This window comes from Lynx canadensis, chromosome D3 (assembly GCF_007474595.2).
Source record: "Lynx canadensis isolate LIC74 chromosome D3, mLynCan4.pri.v2, whole genome shotgun sequence".
Lineage (NCBI taxonomy): Eukaryota > Metazoa > Chordata > Mammalia > Carnivora > Felidae > Lynx > Lynx canadensis.
The window spans coordinates 87,564,224-87,585,764 of NC_044314.2; the positions used below are offsets into that span (position 1 = coordinate 87,564,224).

Here is a 21,541-nt window from a genome sequence, read left to right on the forward strand (position 1 = left end):
TCCCCACCTGACTCAGGGGTTTATTACCAACACCACTAAAAGGTGTCCAGGGGGAAGAAACAGCACGCCCCAAATGCTGCCGCCCCCATAGATCTGCTTTCCTTGTCCCATATTCTCTCCTCGTATTCTTACGAAGACCGTTGCTAAGAAGACCTTTGCTAATTTGGCCAAAGTTGTTAAAATCAGAGCTTATGCCCAGTTCTCTTCCCTTTTCATTTAACATGGAGTCGTACAGGTTTTCCCATTTGTTCCTGGACTTCTGGTCAAGCCTCGTCATCTCCAGTGGCTGAGGGATCAGAGGGAGCCCAGGGGAAGAGGCAGGTGACATCACAGCAGGTGTGCACGGGCGGGGCATTTCTCTTTCCACGCAGGTCCCTCAGATGGACCGGAGCGTGCTAAGTCACCTGCTTCAGGCCAGACCCTAACCCCATCCTCCCTCCCTTTCTCACAGCAAGAAGGTTTTTAAAACAAAACAAAACAAAACAAAACACAACTGGTAAGAGACACTTAATATAAAACCGACCATTAAAAATACACTTCGGTGGCACTTACTACATTCACGGTGTGGTGCAGTCAGCAGCTCTGTCTAGTTCCACAACATGTTCATCACCCCAAAGGAAACTCCATACCCACTAGCCGTCACTCCCCAGCCCTCCTCCCCCCAGACCCTGGCGACCACTGTCTGCTTTCTGTGTCCGTGGATTTGCCCTTTCTGGACATTTCGAATAAATGGAATCAAACGGTATGTTTCCTTTTGTGTCTGGCTTCTTTCAGTTAGCGTCGTGTTTTCCAGGGTCATCCATGCTGTAGCAGGTCAGTGCTTTGTGCCTTTTCATGGCTGAATACTATTCCGCGTATGGATATGCCATGTTTTGTTTATCCTATTACCCACTGAAGGGCATTTCGGTTGTTTCTACCTTTAGGCTATTGTGAACAGTGCTGCCACGAACATCTGTGTACGAGGATTTGTCTGAACCCGTTTTCAATTCTTCCGGGGGGATACCTAGGGGAGGAGCTGCTGGGTCACACGGTCTCTCTCTGTTTAACTGTTTCCTACAGCAGCTGCCCCACTTTACGTTCCGTCAGCAGCGTAGGAGGGTTCCACAGTCTCCACATCCTCTCCAACAAGTGTGTTTTTCTCCTTTTTTTTTTTTTTGATAGCAAGGAAGGTTTTGCAAACTGCCTCTGAGTCAGCTGGCCAAATCTGCAGGGGTTTCTGACACCCGTGAACCGCCAATATCCCATCATCAACTAGGAGGAGTGGACAAAAGTTCAGGACCACAGCAGGGAAGCTCTGGAACAGGGGAAAGTGGGGTTGAAACAGAGACACCACCCCCCTGCCCAAAATAAATCCCACAGCAGCATAGGAGGAAATGCATGCCGACCCAGACGATGACAGAAGGCCAGCAGGTTGAAGGACCCCAGGAGGCAGAGCTGAGATGCCTCCATCCTGGGACAGTCAGCACAGGCTGTTCTGGGAAAGGACACTTGAAAGGAGACACCACTCAGCAGGGCAGATCAAGTGACAGAGAGTCACCCAGCAGGCACAGGTGGGGGAAGTGGGTCTGACCAGGAGTCAGCACGGAGCAGGGGAGGCACCTGGCTCCAGCAGAAGATGGAAATACGCCATCCCCAAGCCCTCTGGGCAATGGAGCGGGGCCTCTTCCCACCCAACAAGTATGGACGACTTCACGTCCCAAGAAGGTTCTCTAGGTATCTGCTGATGCCACACCTTCAGGTGGGCTGTGTCCTCAGGGGACATCTTCAGCGTCTGCCTCCTACAAAGCCACACAGTTGGACAGTGTCCTCCACCCAAGACCATGCATGGCAAGTGCCTTGTATGCAGTAGGCACTCACTAATGCCGATCCCCTTCTCCTGCCCAGGTTAACCACGGAGCATCTTTGGATGTCTGTAATAAACACTGAATAAATAATTGGGATCTCGATAAATACTGGATGTCTCAATAAACATTTCAGCATTTATTGAGCATCACCTGTGTGCCTGCTGGGCACTGAGCTAGTGAGATGAGTCAGCTGGGGTTGGAGGGAAGGTACACATAGACAGAAACTTACAAAGTCCTATAATAAGAGGTGCAAGGACATCAAACTCTAACTGGGAAGGATCATGGAAGACATTACTGCAGAGGTAGTCTCTGTGCATGGCGTCTTGACGAATGTGTAGGAGTTTACCAGGAAGTCTGGGTGTCCCCCAGTGCCCCCCCGCAACATTTTGTGTGGCCTTCACTGTGTTCTAAAACTCTTTAGAATTAGTTCCCAAAAGTTTTTTTTTAATTTTTTTTAATGTTTATTTTTGAGAGAGAGAGAGCGAGCGAGTGTGAGTGGGGGAGGGGCAAGAGAGAGGGAGACACAGAATCGGAAGCAGGCTCCAGGCTCTGAGCTGTCAGCACAGAGCCCGATGCAGGGCTCAAACTCACGAACCGAGAGATCATGACCTGAGCCGAAGCTGGACGCTCAACCGACTGAGCCACCCAGGCGCCCCTCCCAACCGTTTTATATCAGGAGATTTCACACTATTTGGGTCTTGAGCTTCATTTTCGAAGAAATATTGGAAGACTGGGTTACACTGGGTCCACACGGCAACACTGGGCTGGTGCTACATAGCAGCTATTGCCTTTTATGTGTTCTTTCCGTGTCTGCTCCCGCCCCCCCACCCCCCGTTCCTCTGTGCCTGGACCCCATAGGCACGGGCAGCCCCTGCCGTGGACCCAAATTTCAGGCTCACACGCTCCCTCCAGCCTCTCCCTTCCCAGATAACTCAGGCCCTGCCATTCACTGGGGCAAGTCTGTGCCTCTCTGTGTCTCTGAGAGGGGCCGTCTGGCAGGGATCCACACCTCCTGGGGAAGGCGAAAAGCCCTTCACGAGGGTTCCCAAATCCTCACTTCCCAAGAGGCCTTTGGGCAAGCTGCCTGATCCCCTCTGGACCTTCATTTCCCCATCTAGCCCTTGATAATCCAGTAATATGTCTAAGCTCTGTTTCCGCCCAGGCACTGGAGACCGGAGATTCCCCAGAACACATGCTCTCCGGACCCAGCAGGTTCCTACCCACCCCCGTGGGCTGTAAGCACCCAAGAAACGGAAAGGCTTCCTCAGACCTGAGTTCTTTTTCTCTGGGGAAGGGATGTTTCTTTAATCAGAGCAGCAACCTCATGCCCTAGAGCTCGGGGGATTCCCAGACAGGTTTGCAAAAAAGTCCCGGCTTCTGGGACCGCTGCCTGAAGTGCAGAAGAGGGAGCGTGGGGCTCCAGCTCTTCCGGAGGCCCTGCAGGTGCCAATGTAGCGCCTCGAGCAGCCCAGGACGGGCCTGTCCTGAGAGAGACCGCGAAGGCTCTTCCCACCGTGGAAATCAGGCCCATCGCCGATGGGTCTTCTAAGTTTACTCCACAAGGGACCACAGAGGTGGCTGGGGTTATCGAGGATTGTCCACTAGTCCCCGGAGGCACTCCGGGCACAGCTTGAACGAGATGCCCTGAGGCCCCAGCTGTCCCCAGGGAGGCCCCAGAAGCCAGCTGACAAGCAATGGGGCCAGACTGGCTTAAGGAAGGCCACATCCTCCACCAGGGCCCTGCGTCCTGAGGCCCGGCCCCCTGGCCCCTCTCCCCCGACCTGGGCACATCAAGGCCACTATGCTCCCTCAGCTCCTGGCCCAGCAACGGGGGGTGACTCTGCCCTGGTCACCTTCAGTAACTCCAGGCCCACCATGCATGCATTCAGCCAGAAAACCCAGCTTCACACACCAGCCATCAGGCCCCTGTCTGCTTTCCCTGAGCACTTAAATAAACAAACATTTATTAAGATAACAGAATTTGTAAGGCAGAGACATCAAGTAGGTAACTACTAGCTTCACAGTTTTCTTACGATTTTAGATGAAATCCTTTAGATAGGGAGCCCACCAAATCATTTTCTAGAGGGTTCTATGTCTACCTATCAAAGGTAGAAAAGCCTCCAGTGAAAACATGAGAAACCGGACAAGCTAGAAAACATGCTGAGTGAGGGAGCCAGTCAGGACCACGTGTTACGTGATTCCACGTCCCTGAAATGTCCACAAACAGGCAGATCCAGAGACAGAAAACAGATTCACTGTGGCCAGGGGCTGGGGGAGTCAGAGATGGGGAGTGGCTACTAATGGGTAGGGGGTTTCTTTGGGGAGTGATGGAAATGTTCTAGATCGTGGAGATGGTCGTACAATAGAGTGAACATACTAAAACCTGTTGAACTGTATACTTTAAGTGGCTGAATTGTATGTGAATATCTCAATAACTATGTTATAAAAACATATAAGGAGGCTTATTTACCGGTGGGCACAGTGAAAGACAGTGATGTAGCTCAGAAAGGATCGCATGAATCGAGGGGGAGAACCGGAGTAACCAAGGCATTGATGAGAACTGATTCCTCCCCACCTCTGGATCCCTCTGTAGCTCCCATCTCCTCTCACCGATCCTATGCCAGGACCAGCCCACCACTCCAGCTGCACCTGTTCCTTCTCCAGAACACCTTCGTGTTCTTTCTCCTGCCTGGAGTGCCCTGCCCCACGTTCCTCCCTAGGCATCGTCCTAGCTATCCCATAAGACTTGTCTCAATGACTTGAAAACCTGCACTGTGCTCGCTTCTCCACTGAGGATCCACCGTGCCCTCCTCCGGCCCCACGGCCCTCTATCCCTGCCACGCTAGCTAGCTGGTCTACTGAACCACCTCAAGCTCATTCCCCTCATTTTTCAGATAGGAAACTGAGGCCCAAAGAGATGGATGGGCCCCAGATCCCGCGGCAGCAGGTGGAAAGCCACCATAACCCGCAGCTTCCCTGTGTGAGTGACAAGTATCTTGAACCCTACTCAGCTCCGAGGGAGGGAGTCAAACTCAGCAAGGACGCCCCAAGTTTGGGAACAGACTCCGCAAAGCAGCCCAGCGGCTTAGTCATAACTGCCACCTGATTTTACTCCACTTCCGTCCCACCCGCTTGGTGCCAGCAGGGGAAACTGAAACGGACAGGCAGCTGGGCCAAGGAGACGTGGCATGTCCCTGTCCTGTCGCTAAATAGATGCGGAGCAGGGCTCGGCGTCTCGTGGCTGGGGTGGTGTCCCCGGGACCTGGGTTTGCGGCAAGCCCCGCCTTCCCAGGAGGAGCCGGGCCTGACTTCTCATGGGGCACAGGGGGCTGGAAGAGGGACACCAGGGGAGGGGGGGGGGATGACTGCCCTCAGCCGCGCCTAGTGGTTATTTCTGGCATCTGTCTCCTCCTCACCCACCCCACTGCCATAGATTGGGCACAGACCTCGCCTTTCTTGTCTGGACTACTGCAAAGGGCTCCCAATAGCCATGTCTGCCTTCAGCTCCTTCCCCTCCCAAGAGCCCTCCATAGACTCCGAGCTGATCCCACTCCTCCCCTGCTGAACCCTGTGGGGGGCGCCACAGTCCCCACTGCTCAGAGTCTTGTGTGTGGCCTTCTGGGCTCCGACTTCCCGGTGCTGTAGACGACGGCTGCCGTCTCTGTCTGCCCTGCCACCGTTTCCATACTTGTCTGGGCTGGGTCCTTGCCGCTGTCCTCTGGAGAAACTCCCCCTGCCCACCTCCGGTGCGTGCGGCATGGATGGGCACCGCGTGGCGTAGCCATGTGACTCAGGAACAGACACCCCGTGCATATTCCGGACCTCAGGCCACAGTGACTGGTTCAGCGATGGGCCGAGGAGAGGGTTTCCTGAGACTGGCTGGGAATTTGGGAAAGAGGCAATTTCTTTTCACTGGGATTGGTATACTGGTAGAGTACCAGGGGCCACTATATGGCAAGAGCCGACTTGAGAACGACACCGACCCAGAGGAAAGCAAAGCTGAGAGATCTGATGGCATCATTTGGGCCCCTGGAACCAGCTATACCTGAAGCCATCATTAACTCAAAGCTTTTAGCTATACAACCCAAAATTCCTCTTTTTGTTTTTTTCTTCCTTAAACCACTTTAATTTAGGCTTCTGTCACTTTTAGCCAAAAAGCAAGCCCTAACCTCTCCCTTTTAAGGCCTCTTTCCCTAACCTCCCTAACTGTATCCCAGGTACCTGTGCTTCAGAGAATCTAGAACTGTCTGGCCTGAACTCACGAGATATCTAACGACCGTGCTGGCATTTGAGCCAACCTGATTGTGGGCTCATCTGTCTTCCGTCCCCTACCTGTAACCCAGGAAACTAGCACAGTGTCTGCAAACCTGAAACAGTCAGTAAATATTTGCTGGAAGAAAGAGTAAGCCCCGAGCCCTTCCCGAACAGTCCACTGTTTTTCTGAAGCAGCACGTCCACCTTCCACAACTACCTATCAAAATCTTAGCACTGTCAACACTGACATCCAGCTGAAGGGACACCTCCTCCATGAAACTGTGCGCCACCCCCGTCAGGATTAACTGCCCCATCTCTGTGTTCCTGGTACACCCCCCGGGGGCACCTCTCTGGGGCAGACCCCTCTGGTGCCCCGTGTCCAGATTTTAGGTGTAGCTGTGGTGTAGTTCCAGCCGTGGAAAAAGGCCCCCTGCCCCCCCCAACCCCAGGCACACATTGCACATCTTTCCATTTCTGCCCGGAGATCTGCTCTGTAAGTTCTGCCCGGGAATGTCGGGGACATAACACCCCCAGAGGCCACCAGCTCACTGGGGGCGGGTGCATGTGGATGAATGTTCCAAGCCTTTCTCCTCCAGAAAGACACTTCTGTGTGTTTCTCAGAGGTCCCAGCAGGACTGAGCTCCCACTGCAGTTAACACCCCTGAATCCACTTTTCCTTCTTCCCCATCTCATGCCCCTGATCTCTGGGGTCACCTCCCAGGTAAACCTCCTGCCCATTTTCCTTTTCTCAAGCTCCGCCTCAAGGGAACCCAGAAGACAATCTCTTACCACGAAGATAATCCCCTCCCACCTTAAGTGGCTGTGGGTGTCCAAGTCTCCTGCACTGGACAGTAAGCTCTTTGAACGTCCACAGTACTCAGCACAGTGCTTCCAGGTAGAAGACCAAACCCCACCCTGTGGCCTCCCTAGCCTGCAGCAGCAGCCCGTGCCCATCTCTCTGACCTCACTCAGGCCTTCTGCCTCCCCCTCACACTGCATACCAGCCACCCTTGTCTTCTTAGGCTCCCCTGATTGCACTGCAATTTCTCCTGCCACAGGGCCTTTGCGTGTGCCACTCCCCTGCCTGGAACTCACTCCCCCTTCACTGTTTACTCTCTCCTTCTTTTGATAACCTCTTTTTAAAAAATGCTTACTTATCTTGAGAGAGAAAGAGAGAACGAGTGGGGGAGGGGGAGAGAGAGAGGGAGAAAGAGAATCCCAAGCAGGCTCCGAGATGTCAGCACAGAGGCCAACTCGGGGCTCAATCTCACAAACTGTGAGATCATGACCTGAGCCGAAATCAAGAGCCGGACGCTTAACTGACTGAGCCGCCCAGGCGCCCCTTGATCACCTCCTCAGAAAAAGCCTTTTTGACTCCTCCAGACGATCACGGTAATCAATAACAACAGCCAACACTGTAAGTGAACTAACTCACTTAATTGTCACGATGACCTGGGGCTAGACTGTTACCGTTCCCCTTTTAGACATGAGGAAACTGAGGCACGGAAAGTCTAAGTAATTTATCCAAGGTCAGGGAGGCAGTAACAGGCTAGATTCGGGGCGAGTCGGACCAGCTCTAGAGTCCGTGTAGTTAGCCAGCTACACGCTATAGCCCCCCCCTCAGGCTCCTCCCACTTCCCCTAAGGGTCATGGGAAAACCAGGCAGCCTGGCCCACCTCCAGCCGGCTCACAGACCTACCTTCCCACTTGGCTTCGGTGGCTGGCTTCCCGCTTACCTCGGGCTCCTCCTCTCCATTCTGGCTGAGTTCACCCTGCAGCCTCTCTCGCAGCTTCCCGAGCTCTGCCCGCAGGCTGCCCATCTCCTGTTCCTTGGTTTGCAGATCTGCCTCTAGTTCCACCTTCTGTTCGATCAGGGCCTTCCCCTGGGCCTCCACCACTGTGACGCGGTGCCGGAGGTCGTGGTTGATCTTCATCAGCCGCGTCTGCTGCTGCTGCAGCTGGAGAAAGAGGAAGGCCGTTTACGGGGCCGCCACATGCAGTAGCTCGTGGGGTGCGCCGCACGAGGGCAAATCGCCTACAGGCGTGCCATTCGCACCGGAGACATCTTGCTTTGTTTGAAGTCTGCTCATATTCTTAGAACTGCTGAGGCCAGAAACGCTAGGATAATCTGATGACAGTTGGAAGAGAAGCGTTTCGTCAGTGTCTTACGACGACTTCCGAACGGACAGAAGTAGCACGCCTTGAGAATGGGGCATCTTTTTCTAATTCCGGCGCAGACGCCGTCCGGGTTTCTAGAGCGGCCCGGACCGTGCTGGCCTGCTCCCGGAGGGGCACGACGAGGCGGGGCTGACGGAAGCGTCGGGGCCAGAACAAAGCCTGACTGGGCCTCGGCACCTCCCCGGGGCGTGGGAGTAGCAAGGTCACGGGGCAGGCAGCGCCACGTTCCCTCCTGGGGCAGCGCACACTCGGCCGAGGGTCGGCCCCGCGGCCGCCGCTTCCGGACCCCGCCGCCCAGAGCCCACGGAAGGACAGAAGGGGGCCAGGGGACCGCTGGCCCGGAGGGCGGGCACGGGGCGGGGGCTGCCACTCACGGCCTCCACGTCTTCGTTCTTCAGACCCAGCTCCCTGTCCCTGGCGCGAATCTCGTCCCGCTGCTTGTCCACCACCTCCTTCAGCTTCTTCATCACCTGCCGCTCGCGCTCCGACATGCCTGCGGCGGGGCGGGCGAGGGCAGCGGGTGAGCCCCGCGTCCCCCGTCCCCGGTCCCCTCCGAGCTCATCCCGCCTCAGGGCCCCGGGCGCTGCTTCGGGCTAGCCTCTCTGTGCCTCGGTTTCCACATCCACAAAATGGGAAACATAGTACCTGCCCCACACGGCCGCTGTGAGGACTGATTCAGCGAATACACAGGAAGCGTGGGAGACAAAGCCAAGGGGTGCTGTCTGTCCCTGCCACCCCCGGCCCCCGGCCCCCCGAAGTATACAGTCGGCCCCGGGAGGCAGGGCCTTGCCTGCCCTGTTCACTGCGTATTCCCTCGGCTAGCACGGTGCCCGGCACACAGCAGGTGCTCGCTAAGTGATCTAGGGCGTTCATAAACCGTGGGGACGGGTGGCCGCTGCAACACGAGTGACAAAATCGGACAGCCTGAAGCATCAGAAATTTATTTTCTCATAGTTCTAGAAGGCAGAAGTTTAAAATCAGTCCAAAGTCAAGATGTCGCCAGGGCTGTGCTCCCTCCGGAGGCTCTAGGGGAGGATGAGTCCCTTCCCTCTTCTAGCTTCTGGTGGCTCCCAGTGTCCCTGGGCTTGTGGCCACATCACTCTGGTTTCTGCCTCCGTGGTCACAGGGCCTCCTCCTCTTCTGTCTGTGTCAGACCTCTCTCTGCCCCGCTCTTATAATAAGGACACTTTGATCGCATTTAGGGCCCACCTGAATAATTCAGGATAACCTCCCCTCTCAAGATCTTTTTTTTTTTAATTTTTTTTAATGTTTAGTTATTTTTGAGAGAGAGAGAGACAGAGCATGAACAGGGGAGGAGCAGAGAGAGACACAGAATCCGAAGCAGGCTCCAGGCTCCGAGCTGTTAGCACAGAGCCCGCCATGGGGCTCGAACTCACAAACCACAAGATCCTGACCTGAGCTTAAGTCGGACGCTTAATGGACTGAGCCACCCAGGCGCCCCTCCCCCTCTCAGGATCTTAAACAAAATCGCATTTGTAAAGATTTTTTTTTAAGCTTATTTATTTTTGAGAGAGAGGGTGAGCAGAGCAGCTGCAGAGAGGGGAGGGACAGAGGATCTGAAGCAGGGTCCACACTGACAGCAGAGAGCCGGATATAACGCTCGAACTCACGAACTGTGAGATCACCACCTGAGCGGAAGGCAAGCTGCTTAACCGACTGAGCCACCCAGGCGTCCCACAACTGTAAGTATTTTACCCTACGAGGTAACATCCACAGATTCCAGGGATCAGGACCTGATATTTTGGGGACCATTATTCAGCCTCCTACAAGCACTGGGGTTGACAGCTAATCCTTGCTTCCCAGGAGCAGTGGTGGTCAGCCTCAACCACAGACTAACAAGAGAGAAACTTTCTCCCTTTCTCTCCCTACATGATTCCCTCCTCCAACCTGCTCCATTCCATCTGAGTCTTTCCCGCTGAGAATCTCCCCTCTCCTGTCCTGGATATGCCCAAGCAGGTGGTCGACACCATGAACAGGCATTTGTGCGATGTTGCGGAGGCCACAAAACCAGGTAAGACCTGGGCCTTGCTCCTGAAGAACGTGAGACTTTCTATAACAGTCACAATGCGGACGTCCTGGAGGGCAGCCATCCTGCCTCAACTGTCTCTGTATTCTAGGGCTTCCCACGGGGTAGACGCTCCAGGCTGATGCGGTCGGGACCCATCCCCCGCTGCCCCCCTCATTCCCAAAGCACGACTCACTCCCACCAAGCCCACTAAGGACAAACCGCTTTATATCCTTAACCGATTTCAGTGTTATTTCCAGAAGTGGGTATTATTATCACTGTTGTTGTTTTTAACATCAGTCCCATCTTACACATACGGAAAACTGAGGCCCAGAGACAGACTTGTTCAATGTCGCACAGCCAAGCCCTCCAACCCCGGTTTTCTGACTCCGAGTCCCATGTCCTCCTCTCCAAGATGCCATGCTGCCTTCCTAGAGCCTGCTTTGGATCCCATGTCTCCCTCTCTCTCTGCCCCTCCCTGCTCACACTCTCTGTCTCTCTCTGAAAAATAATAAATTAACAATAAAGATTTACAAAAGGGGGGGGGGGCGCCTGGGTAGCTCAGTTGGTTAAGTGTCTGACTTCAGTTCAGGTCATGATTGCATATTGTGAGTTCAAGCCCTGCGTCGGGCTCTGTGCTGACAGCTCAGAGCCTGGAACCTGCTTCGGATTCCGTGTCTCCTTCTCTCTCTGTCCCTCCCTCGCTCATGCTCAGCCTCTCTCTCTCAAAAATAAATGAATACTTAAAAAATAAATAAATAAAATCATCTGCACAGGAATTCTCATCTCAGAGTCTCCTGAAAAACCTGATCGAAACTGTACTTAGAGCTCATTTCATCCTCGGAAAACCTTACGAAGTAGAATTCCTGTTCTCCTCGTTGTTATGGCAGAAGAAGCCTGAGGTACACGATAGCTACTTAACTTATGCAGGGCCACACAGCTAGTTGGTGGCACCCAGTTAGTGGCACCTGGTTGACACAGTCAGGCGATCGTGGGAGCAGAGCCCACGCTGCCATCCTGCCGGCCTCCCGTGGCCCAAGCTCCTGACGTTATCGGCAAGTGTACGGGCTAGAAGAGCACCCCCCCCCCCAACCTCTGTCCATCCGGAACCTCAGAATGTGATCTTCCGTGAAAAGAGTCTCTACAGATGCAACTGATGAAGACGAGGTCACGCCACACGAGGGGGGCCCTAAATCCTAGCACCGGAACCCTTAGAAGGGAAAGGAGACGGGGCTTCTGACACAAGACACACAGACCACATGACAGTGGAGAGGCTGGAGGGACGTGGCCACAAGCCGAGGCACGCTGGTGGCCTCCAGCAGCGGAACGAGGCTCCCACACCTTGACTTTGGACTCCTGGCCTCCAGGTCTGTGAGAGGACGCATTTCCGTTGTTTTAAGCGCCCCAGTTCGTGGTGCTTTGCTACAGTAACCCCAGGAAACTCAACCGCTCTGGCAAGCTTATGCGGAAAGGCCCAGAGAGGGTGCACAGCTGAGTCTTTGCTGAGCTAAAATTCGTACCCGTCACTCTCAGCTTCCACGTAAAGCTCGGCTGGTAGGACCAAGTCAACCTAATCGCCCTCGGGGACATCTTTTACTGGGCAGCTCCAAGTCTGATGCTCCATACGCTTTGTTCTCACCAATCCTAGGAGCCGGGAGCTGCTGTTCCCATTTCACAGGGAAGGAATCTGAGGATGGGAACGGTAGGTTAGGTGCCCTTCCCCGGTGACCCGGTTGGTAAGGGTGGGGCCGGGATCTGAACTCTACCCGCCAGTCTCTGAGAACACGATGCCTTATATTATGGGGGGGGGGGGGGCACTGCTGTTCTAGTGCTCCTCAGAAAATGGCTCTGTGGTCGGTTTTCCTCCTCTCCTGGTTACGGAGTTGTTTGGCCAGAGCCCAAGAATTTTTTCCAGACCCTTGAGCACATCCCTACCCCCGCCCCCCACATCTCCCTAGTCCAATGGCTTTGAGACCTGCAATTCATTTCCGCATATGCTAACAAGTAGTTTTTCTTTAAAAAAAATTTTTTTAACGTTTATTTATTTTTTGGAGACAGAAAGACAGAGTGTGAGCGGGGGAGGGGCAGAGAGGGAGAGAGAGAGGGAGACACAGACTCCGATGCAGGCTCCAGGCTCTGGGCTTTCAGCACAGAGCCCAACGTGTGGTTCGGACTCACGAACCAGGAGATCACGACCTGAGCCGAAGTCGGATGTTCAACCGAATGAGCCACCCAGACACCCCTAACAAGCAGTTTTTCCCGTTGCCCTCCAGCCGACAAAAAGGATTTCCAAAAACAAGGGGCAGAGACGTGCTCTTTAATCTGGAGACTTCCAGGGAGCAGGCACAGTGCCCTGTGCCCCACGTTAGTCTAATAAGCACTGTTGCATATGCAGGGCGAGCTCGCCTACACAGGCTCTCCTGGCCCACTCGCCCCACACCTCACAGCGGCGCCCTCAAATCCTCACTCAGCCCCTGGGCCTTGCCCCACATCTCAAGGAGCGCCTGGCACACAGGTCGAACGTCACGGGCTCCGCCTCCCCGCAGGGACCCCTCTGCCCAACGTCTGTTCCTCTCACAGGTGGCAGAAATGCTTTTGTCCGTGCTGTGTTCCCATGGTTTCCCGTGCAAAATAAAAATAACCGTGGAAGGCATGCCTGGCATCTGCCCGGTCTCTCCACTCGGGTGGGGGTTGTGCTGAGTGGAAAACCCAAGCCTCCCCGAGCTAACCCTTTGGGAGTCGGACCCACGCTAGATGCCAATGAAGGGCGTCTCGGATGGTGCCCATGGGGGCTAAGCCCACAGGGGTCTGGAGAGAGAGCTGAGGCAAAGCTCTCCCACTCAGAGCGGACAGATGTGATGATGTGCACAGGAGCAGCCGCCCCGGGCGTTCACGGCCACGGCCTGAGGCCCCAGGTGCCTCTGTAGCATCACTGGGGCAGGCAAGGGAGCTCCCGGGTCACCCCCAGAGGTCCCAGACAGAAAGGCAGCTGAGGGCTCTTCAATAACCTCAACGTAGTTACCCACACAGCCCAGCAATTCCACTCCCAGGTATACACCCCAAAGCACTGAAAACACACGTCTGCACAAAAACTTGTGCTGGAATGTTCACAGCAGCACTGTTCACACCAGCCCAAAGCTGGAAACAACCCAAGTGTCCGTCGACAGATGAATGGATAAGCAGAAAACGCGGCCTATCCGTACAGTGGGGTACCGCTCAGCCATAAAAAGGAGGCACGGACAGCCGCTACATGTGGATGAACCCTGAGGTCACCATGCCGAGTGAAAGAAGCCAGACACAAGAGATCACCTATTAATCGATCCCATTTACATGAAGCGTCCAGAAAAGGCAAATCTACGGAGGCAGAAAGCAGATCAGTGGTTGCTTGCGGCTGGGGGTGGGATGGCAGCGGGAAGAATCGGGTAATGGTGGTTAAGGGGGTTGGTGTTTCTTCTAAGGTGATGAAAATGTCCTAAACTGTAGTGCTGACTGCACAATTCTGAGTAGGCTAAGGGCCACTGGCCTGTACATTCTAAATGGGCGAATCGATACCTCAATAATGCAGTTATAAAACAAATCACAGCAAATGTTTATCTGGTGCTTACTACGTGCCAAGCCTTTTACATGCAGCAACTCATTTAATCCTTATGATAATATTCACATTTTACAAATGAGGAAGTCGAATTACGTAAAGGTAGATAATGTGGCCACAGGTGAGATCCGGTGGAGCTCAGATTTGGACTCGGGCAGTCTGGCTTCCGAGTTCATGGCCTTAACTCCTCCGCTCTACTGCCTTGCCGTTCTTAACAAACAAAGAAGCAGATCTGTATGGATATGGAAATTCTGCAAGATACAGTAAGTGAAAAATCAAGGTACACTATATCCAGTATGGCATCCTGGACCGGATGCTAGAGCAAGAAAAGGACATTAATGTAAAACCTGGTGAAATCCAGATAAAGCCTGTGGGACAGTTCATAGTAACATGCCATTGTGGGTTTCTTCGTAGTGACCAATGACCGTGGTGACATAAGATGTCACTCTTAGGGGGATACTATAAGTGGCATTATGGGAACTCTGTGTACTATGCAACTTTTCTGTAAATCTAAAATTATTCCAAAATAAAAAGGTAAAACGAAAACAAACAACCCAACAACCAAGGCGCCAAACATCTAGAAATAGTTACCATTTGTGAGGGGGTGAAAGGGGATGTTTTCCTTCCGCATTTGTGTCAATACGGACATTTGAACACGCACAGAAAATCTGCAGAAAGACTGTAAAGGGTTTTTCCAGGGCTTCCTCCAGGCAGACTGCTTGGGAACAGGAATTAAAGGTGGAAGGGAGATCGAGTTTTCACCACAGTTTTGCACTGTTTGATTAAAAAAATAATAACATGCATGCATTTTATTTTTGCTTGGAAAAGTTGTTTTTCATTTTGTTTTCTCCTGAAAGTAAAACATTGGGAAAAACTCCATCAACGTCCTCAAGTCTTGAGGCTGGACGTGGGGGCCTCAGCCGTGGAACCGCTCAGGCTCAGGTCTCCTTTGACAGAAAATGTTAACCGAGACGCCCAAGCAGATTTCCTGCCTTCAGCTCTCGGGCTGTAGGCAATTTTTTGAGGGAAGAAAGTCAAACTTTGGCCCCACCTGAGTCCAGTCCTCGGCCGTTTACGTCCACAGGCTGCAGCAGGTTCGTACCTCCGATGCTCTGTCTGCTTTGCATCTCCCGGGGCTCAGCGGGCCAGGATCTGCAGGGCTGGGGCTGGTCTCCCCTCCCTCACACACGGACATGGCTTTACTAATCCACTGATCATATCCTAGAACTTTACTGTTTTGTTCTTGAGACAGAGAGAGAGCAGGCGCACGCGTGAGACGGGGAGAGGGAGAGAGAGAGAATCCCAAGCAGGCTCCATGCTCAGCGCACAGCCCAACGCAGGGCTCGATCCCACGACCCTGGGATCATGACCTGAACTGAAATCAAGATTCAGACCCTCAACTGACTGAGCCATCCAGGTGTCCCTACTGTTTTGGTTTTGGTTTTCTGCTTACTCTGTCCATTAAGAGAGGCATGTTAAAATCTCCCACGATGATTGTGGATGTGTTTTTTCTTAATTTCTGTCCACTTTGGGGGCGGGTGGCTCAGTCAGTAAGTATCTGATTTCAACTCAGGTCATGATCGCACAGTTCACGGGTTCGAGCCCCGCGCAGGGCTCTGTGCTGACAGCTCGGAGCCTGGAGCCTGCTTCGGATTCTGTGTCTCCTTCTCTCTGCGCCCCTTCCCTGCTAGAACTCTGTGTCTCTCTGAAAAATAGATAAAGATTAAAATTTTTTAAAATAAGTTTGTCCACTTTTTAAATTATTATATTTAAAGTGTAGAATTTGGTGGCTTTTAGTATGTTCACAAAGCTGTGCAATCATTACCACTATGTTTTTATCACTCCTCTAAAGAAACCTCATTCCCCTTAGCAGTCACCCCCCACCCCCCCGCCCTTTCCTGACCTCCCTGCAGCCCTTGGCAACCGCTAGTCTGCTTTGTGTCTATAGATTTGCCTCTTCTGGACATATTTCTGCTCATTTTTGCTTTATTTCTTTTTAAGTTTATTTACTTATTTTGAGAGAGAGAGGGAGAGAGCACAAGTGGGGAAGGGGCAGAGAGGGAGGGAGACAGAGAATCCCAAGCAGGCTCCACACCACCAGTGCAGAGCCCGATGTGGGGCTCAAACCCTGTGAGATCATGACCTGAACTGAAGTCTGACACTTAACCGGCTGGGCTGCCCAGGAGCCCCTCACTTTTGCTTTATAAACTTTGAGGCTAAATTACCAGGTATGCACAAATTGAAAATCACATTTTCTTGGTGAACTGAACTTTTTATCATCACAGAGTGATCTCTGCCTTGAAGTCTACTTTATCTTACATCCATATAACCACACCAGCTTTCTTTTGGTTAGTGTTTGAACAGTACATCTTTTCTCAGCCTTTTACTTTCAGCCTTTACCAGAGAGGTCTCTTAGAAACAACATACAGTTGAACTTTTAAAGTCCTTTTTGACAGGGGCACCTGGGTGGCTCAGTCAGTTGGGTGTCCAACTTCAACTCAGGTCATGATCTCGCAGTTAGTGAGTTCGAGCCCTGCATCAGGCTCTGTGCTGTCAGCTTGGAGCCTGAAGCCCGCTTCAGATTCTGTGTCTCACTCTCTCTGCCCTTTCCCTACTCATTCTCTGTCTCTCTCAAAAATAAACATGAAAAAAAAATTTTTTTAATCCTTTTTGACAATCTTTATCTGGAACTTTTAGTCCGTTTACGTTTAATGTAACTTCCAGTATAACTGGTTTAACTCTCCTATCCTATAATCTCCTGCTTTGTGTATTACACTTGCTGGGTTTATTTTTCATTCAAGGGACTGAGTGTGTATTATCATACCACTGTGATATTGCAATATAATAAGAAAAATATATTTACACATATAATATATAATTATATATACATAATATACATTTTATGTATGTGAATATGAATATAAGTGCTAAGCACTTTACACACACATATAATATGTGTATATATATATATATATATATATATATATATATATATACACACACACACACATACACACATATATGTATGATACATACGTATCATATATACGTTTGGTCTTTGACCCCAGTTCTTGGCACAGAATTCCTAAAACTTGTGATTTCCTGAAGAGGGGAGAGGAGTATCTTCTATTGTCATAAGCTCCTTCTGCCATTTTTGAGTTTATGATAATGAGGTGACTCTTGGTGGCCCCCTTAGATGGTTTCAGGATGGGGTCTGGTTGCCAGAGGAACCAACTATATGATTGGTGATTGGGGGGAGAAGGGGCTGGTGATCGACCTAATCACAAAGCAAATCGCCAATGGCCAGTGATTTAACCGTGCATCCCTACAGAATGGCACTTCCATCGGTCTCTGGGGTTCAGAGAGCCTCCAGGCTGATGAATATATCCATGTGCACAAACGGTGGCACACCCCAACTCCACTGGGACAGAAATCTCTGAGCTTGGACCCCTTTCAGACCTCACCCTATGTACCCTTCTTCATCTGGTTACTCATCTGAGTCCTTTATAATATCCTTTGTATCCTTTATAAACCAGTAATAGCGTGTCTCTGAGTTCTGTAAGCCGTTCCAGAAAAGTACTGAGCTTGTGGGGGCTGGTTGTGGGAACCTGTGACTTTGCAGCCAAGGTGGATAGAAAGGTGGGTATCCTGGGGACCCATCGCCCGCAAAGGACACCTGAAGTGGGGGCGGTCTCGTGGGACTGATCCTTCAACTTGTGGAGTCTGATGCTAACTCTGGGGTAGACAGTGTCACAACTGAATTAAATTCTAGGACACACAGCTGGTGCCTGGAAAATTGGTTGGTGTGGGGAAAAAATACCCCACACATCTGGGTCAGAGTGTCGTAAGTAGAATAATAGTTTTCCTTTGGCCGCACTCTTCCATCCCTGCCCCCTCTGGCATTGTGGACGGGAGATTCGGGCCCTAGCAGGTGCCTCTTGGCCTCCAACACGGCAATCCAGCCAGAGCACCAGGCAGAGAGCAGGCACTTCAGTGACAAACGAGTTTACAAGGGCCAATGAATAAACAGTGTTCTGTCCAGAACTGTCAGCGCCTGGGCACTAAAATATCACAGTGGCCCAATCTCTGGGGCTGGGCACGATTCCCATTTGGTGGCCTGAGATCAAGAGGTCCCAGAGAGGTACAAGCCTTCTTTGGGGGGTGGGGTGGGGGGGAGGGGGCTGCTTTGGCAGACTCAAGCTCCAGTCCCGACTTCACCACTAACTTGCTGTATGACCTTGGGCACCTCACTGCCCCTCTCTCAGCCTCAATTTTTCTCATTTGTTCAATAAGGAGGTTGGACTAGGTAACAGAAATTCAGTAATAACAGCTGACACTTGCTGTGTGTACGTACCAGGTACTATTCTAAGCAAACTACAGATATTAATTCATCGAATGGTCACAACAACCTTAAGAGTGACACACAGTGTTTCTGCCATTTTTCACGTGGAGAGCAACTTAGGCACACAAAGATCAAGTGACTTGGTCAAAGTCACTTAGGAGGTAAGTCTTGGGTTAGGATTCACACCCGGGCAGTCTGGCTCTGGAGCCAATCCTTCTAACCACTAAGACTTTTGCTTTCATTGCACGATATGCATGTCAACACAGGAAACCCAAAGAAAACAGAATTGCAGCACCTGGATCAATATGTCCTCTTTTCTCGGCCTCTACGGTCCGCATCAGTGTGCTGCTACTTTAATCTCACAGAGGCGTAACTATGGTTCTGAACTTCAGCCCCCATGCAAGCCCATCTCTCACCCCATCGAGCAGGGGGAGGCGGGAGGGCTTGTGTGGGTCCCCAGGGAGTTTCTTCAAGAGGAAGAGAGAGGTCTGACATTCCTGGGACAACAGGCAGCCTCTGATGAGGAAGGAGGTCAAGGGGAGAATAGAGCTGACGCAGGCCCACGGGGGCTCAGAGCATATCCCATGTCTGTCTTTGCATCCCCAAAAGCAGCAGAGGGCCTGGAGTGAAGGGTCTAGATAACTGCTTGCAGGGTGAATGACAGTTTAGGGGCTCCAGTGTCATTCAGATCTGGTTTACCACCCTCAGTCATTCATTGTTCAACGTGTGCCCATGGCAAGAGTCCAGTCGCTTTCCCGCACACTTGGAATAAAATCGAAACCTTCGTCTCTCAGGGGCTATGTGATCCGACCCTGCTGACCCCTCTGACCTCATCTTTAACCACCTTTGTCCTCGATCACCTTCTCCTGTTACACTGGCCCTCCTGGTTTTACAGAACGCGTGCCCCAGGGCCCTTGAACTTGCTTCTCTCCCAAGATATTTGCATTGCTCACTCCATCGCTTCACTAGGGCTCCAGTGTCACCTTGTCAGAGAGGCCTTCCTTGATCAGTTCATCTAAAGAAGCCCCCCACCAAATCACCTCTATCACACCCCCAGGTAAGGTTCTTCCAGAGGCCTGGTCACCATCTGGAACCATGCCATCCACTGGTTTACGTGGTTATCATCTAGCCCCTCCCCAGCCCTAGAACACAAGCTTCACGAGGGCAAGGGCTTCGTCTTGTCCACTGTGTGTCCCCCGTGCCTAGAACAGAGCCTCGAAAGGGAGGAACCCATGACAATCCGCTGAACGAACCTCAGTTTCACCTTCTGTAAAGTAGGGCTACACGTTCTCTCCCAGGCAGAGTGACAGGAACCACACGAGACAAAAGGCTCTGGGACCCAGCACGCGCCCTCCATCACTCGGGGACCGTGACCGTGACTGCTACCGAGGAGGTGGGCGATCACGGTGGGAGCAGCCTTCCCCTGACCTCCCGGGCTGGCCCCTCCTCCTACCTTCATGCTTCTGGAACTCCTCCTCTGAGAAGCTGGCGTCTTTGTGCGAGAGGTTGGTCAGGAGCTGCTTGTTTTCCTCCTGCAGCTGGGCAATCTGAGAGAGGAGGTCCTGCGCCTCCCCCCGCCACACGTCCTCCACCAGCTCCAGCTCCTGCGAAAGCGACGGGCCGGCCGTGGGGTCACAGCATGCCCGGGGCGGTGGCCTCACCCCCCTCCCCCGGGAGCAGCCCGGGCCTGCCTGGGCCTTGGGGCACCGAGAACAAGGCCACCACTAGTCCATGTGCAAGAGACAGAAGGTGCCCTTCCTCTGGGCAAGGCCCGCATTCGTGCTGCCAGGACCCGACTGGGCTACAACCACACCTCCTAACTATCTAGACAGACCGAGAGCGCGGATGAGCGGCCCCGGGCCACAGGGGCCCTAACACCCCCAACCTCTCTGGGCAGGTCGCGGCCCTGATCTGTGGGTAGACCCTGAGTGAGGGCACACCGCTCTCCAAGGGAGAAAGAAGCTGCAAAGACCCCCGGGGATGCCCCCGGGCCCCAGCACTCCTTGGTCTCTGACACAGGCGTCTCTTGAAGCGGTCCTGGGCAACCAACTCACTTCACCCCTCCGAGCCTCAGTTTCCCTTAGTGGGGGAGCCATCATCTAGACTCGCAGGGTTGACGTGAGGATAACTAAGATCAGTCTATTGTAGTTATTTGGGGAGGGGCTGTAATCAAGGAAAGAGATGATCAGTGTTGACAAGGATGAGAGAAAGCTGGAGCCCTCAAGCCTTGCTGGTGAGCACACGGACTGGTGCGGCCACTGTGGGGAACAGTCTGGCAGCCCCTTAGTAAAAGAAACAGGTACCATGTGACCAGCAATTCCAATCCAAGGATCTGCCCAAGAGAAATGAAAACCAGGGGCGCCTGGGTGGCTCAGTCGGTTAAGCACCCGACTTCGGCTCAGGTCACGATCTCGCGGTTTGTGGGTTCGAGCCCCGCGTCGGGCCCTGTGCTGACAGCTCGGAGCCTGGAGCTGCTTCGCATTCTGGTCTCCCTCTCTCTCCGCCCCTCGCCTGCTTGCTCTCTGTCTCTGTCTCTCTTGAAAATAAATAAACATTCAAAAAAAGAGAGAGAAATGAAAACCCATGTCCACACAAAGACCTGCATGCGGATGTTCACAGCAGCATTCTTCGCAAGGGCCGAGAGCAAGAAACAACCCAAATGTCCAGCAGGACCTTGAAAACATGCTGCCAAGTGAAGGCAGTCAGGCCACACCGTGTATGATTCCACTGATGGGAAGTATCCACAACAGGTAAATCCACAGAGACAGAAAGCAGACTGGCACTCGTCTAGGTTTGGAGGGTTGGTGGGGAAATGAGAAGTGAATGACCGCTCATGGGTATGGGTTTTCTTTTCGAAGTAATGAAAATACCCTAAAATTGCTTCTGCTGAAAGTTACACAGCTCTGTGAATAGACCCAAGACCACTGAATTATATACTTTATTTTTTTTAATTAAAAAAGTGTTTTTTTTTACATTTATTTATTTTTGAGAGACAGAGAGAGACATTGTGAGCGGGGAGGGGCAGAGAGAGAGAGGGAGACACAGAATTCAAAGCAGGCTCCAGGCTCCGAGCTGTCAGCACAGAGCCCGACGCGGGGCTCGAACCCACGAACCGTGGGATCATGACCTGAGCCGACGTCGGACGCTCAACCGACTGAGCCACCCAGGCGCCCCAGAATTAAACACTTTAAATGGGTGAACTGAGGGCGCCTGCGTGGCTCAGTCGGTTGAGCGTCCGACGTCGGCTCAGGTCATGATCCCACGGTTCGTGGGTTCGAGCCCCGCGTCGGGCTCTGTGCTGACAG

General features: G+C 52.6%; 1 protein-coding gene across 4 annotated transcripts in view; it reads right to left on the minus strand.

Moving 5' to 3' along the window:
- RILPL1 (Rab interacting lysosomal protein like 1) overlaps window positions 1-21,541 on the minus strand; it is a 40,057-nt gene that overhangs the window by 12,157 nt on the left and 6,359 nt on the right. For all 4 annotated transcript variants that reach the window (XM_030336333.1, XM_030336334.1, XM_030336335.1 and 1 more), the window contains exons 2-4: window positions 19,690-19,840; window positions 8,651-8,769; window positions 7,835-8,056 (exon numbers count right to left, since the gene is read on the minus strand). In XM_030336333.1, the coding sequence (XP_030192193.1) occupies window positions 7,835-8,056; window positions 8,651-8,769; window positions 19,690-19,840 (492 nt within the window). The remainder of the gene's footprint in view (window positions 1-7,834; window positions 8,057-8,650; window positions 8,770-19,689; window positions 19,841-21,541) is intronic.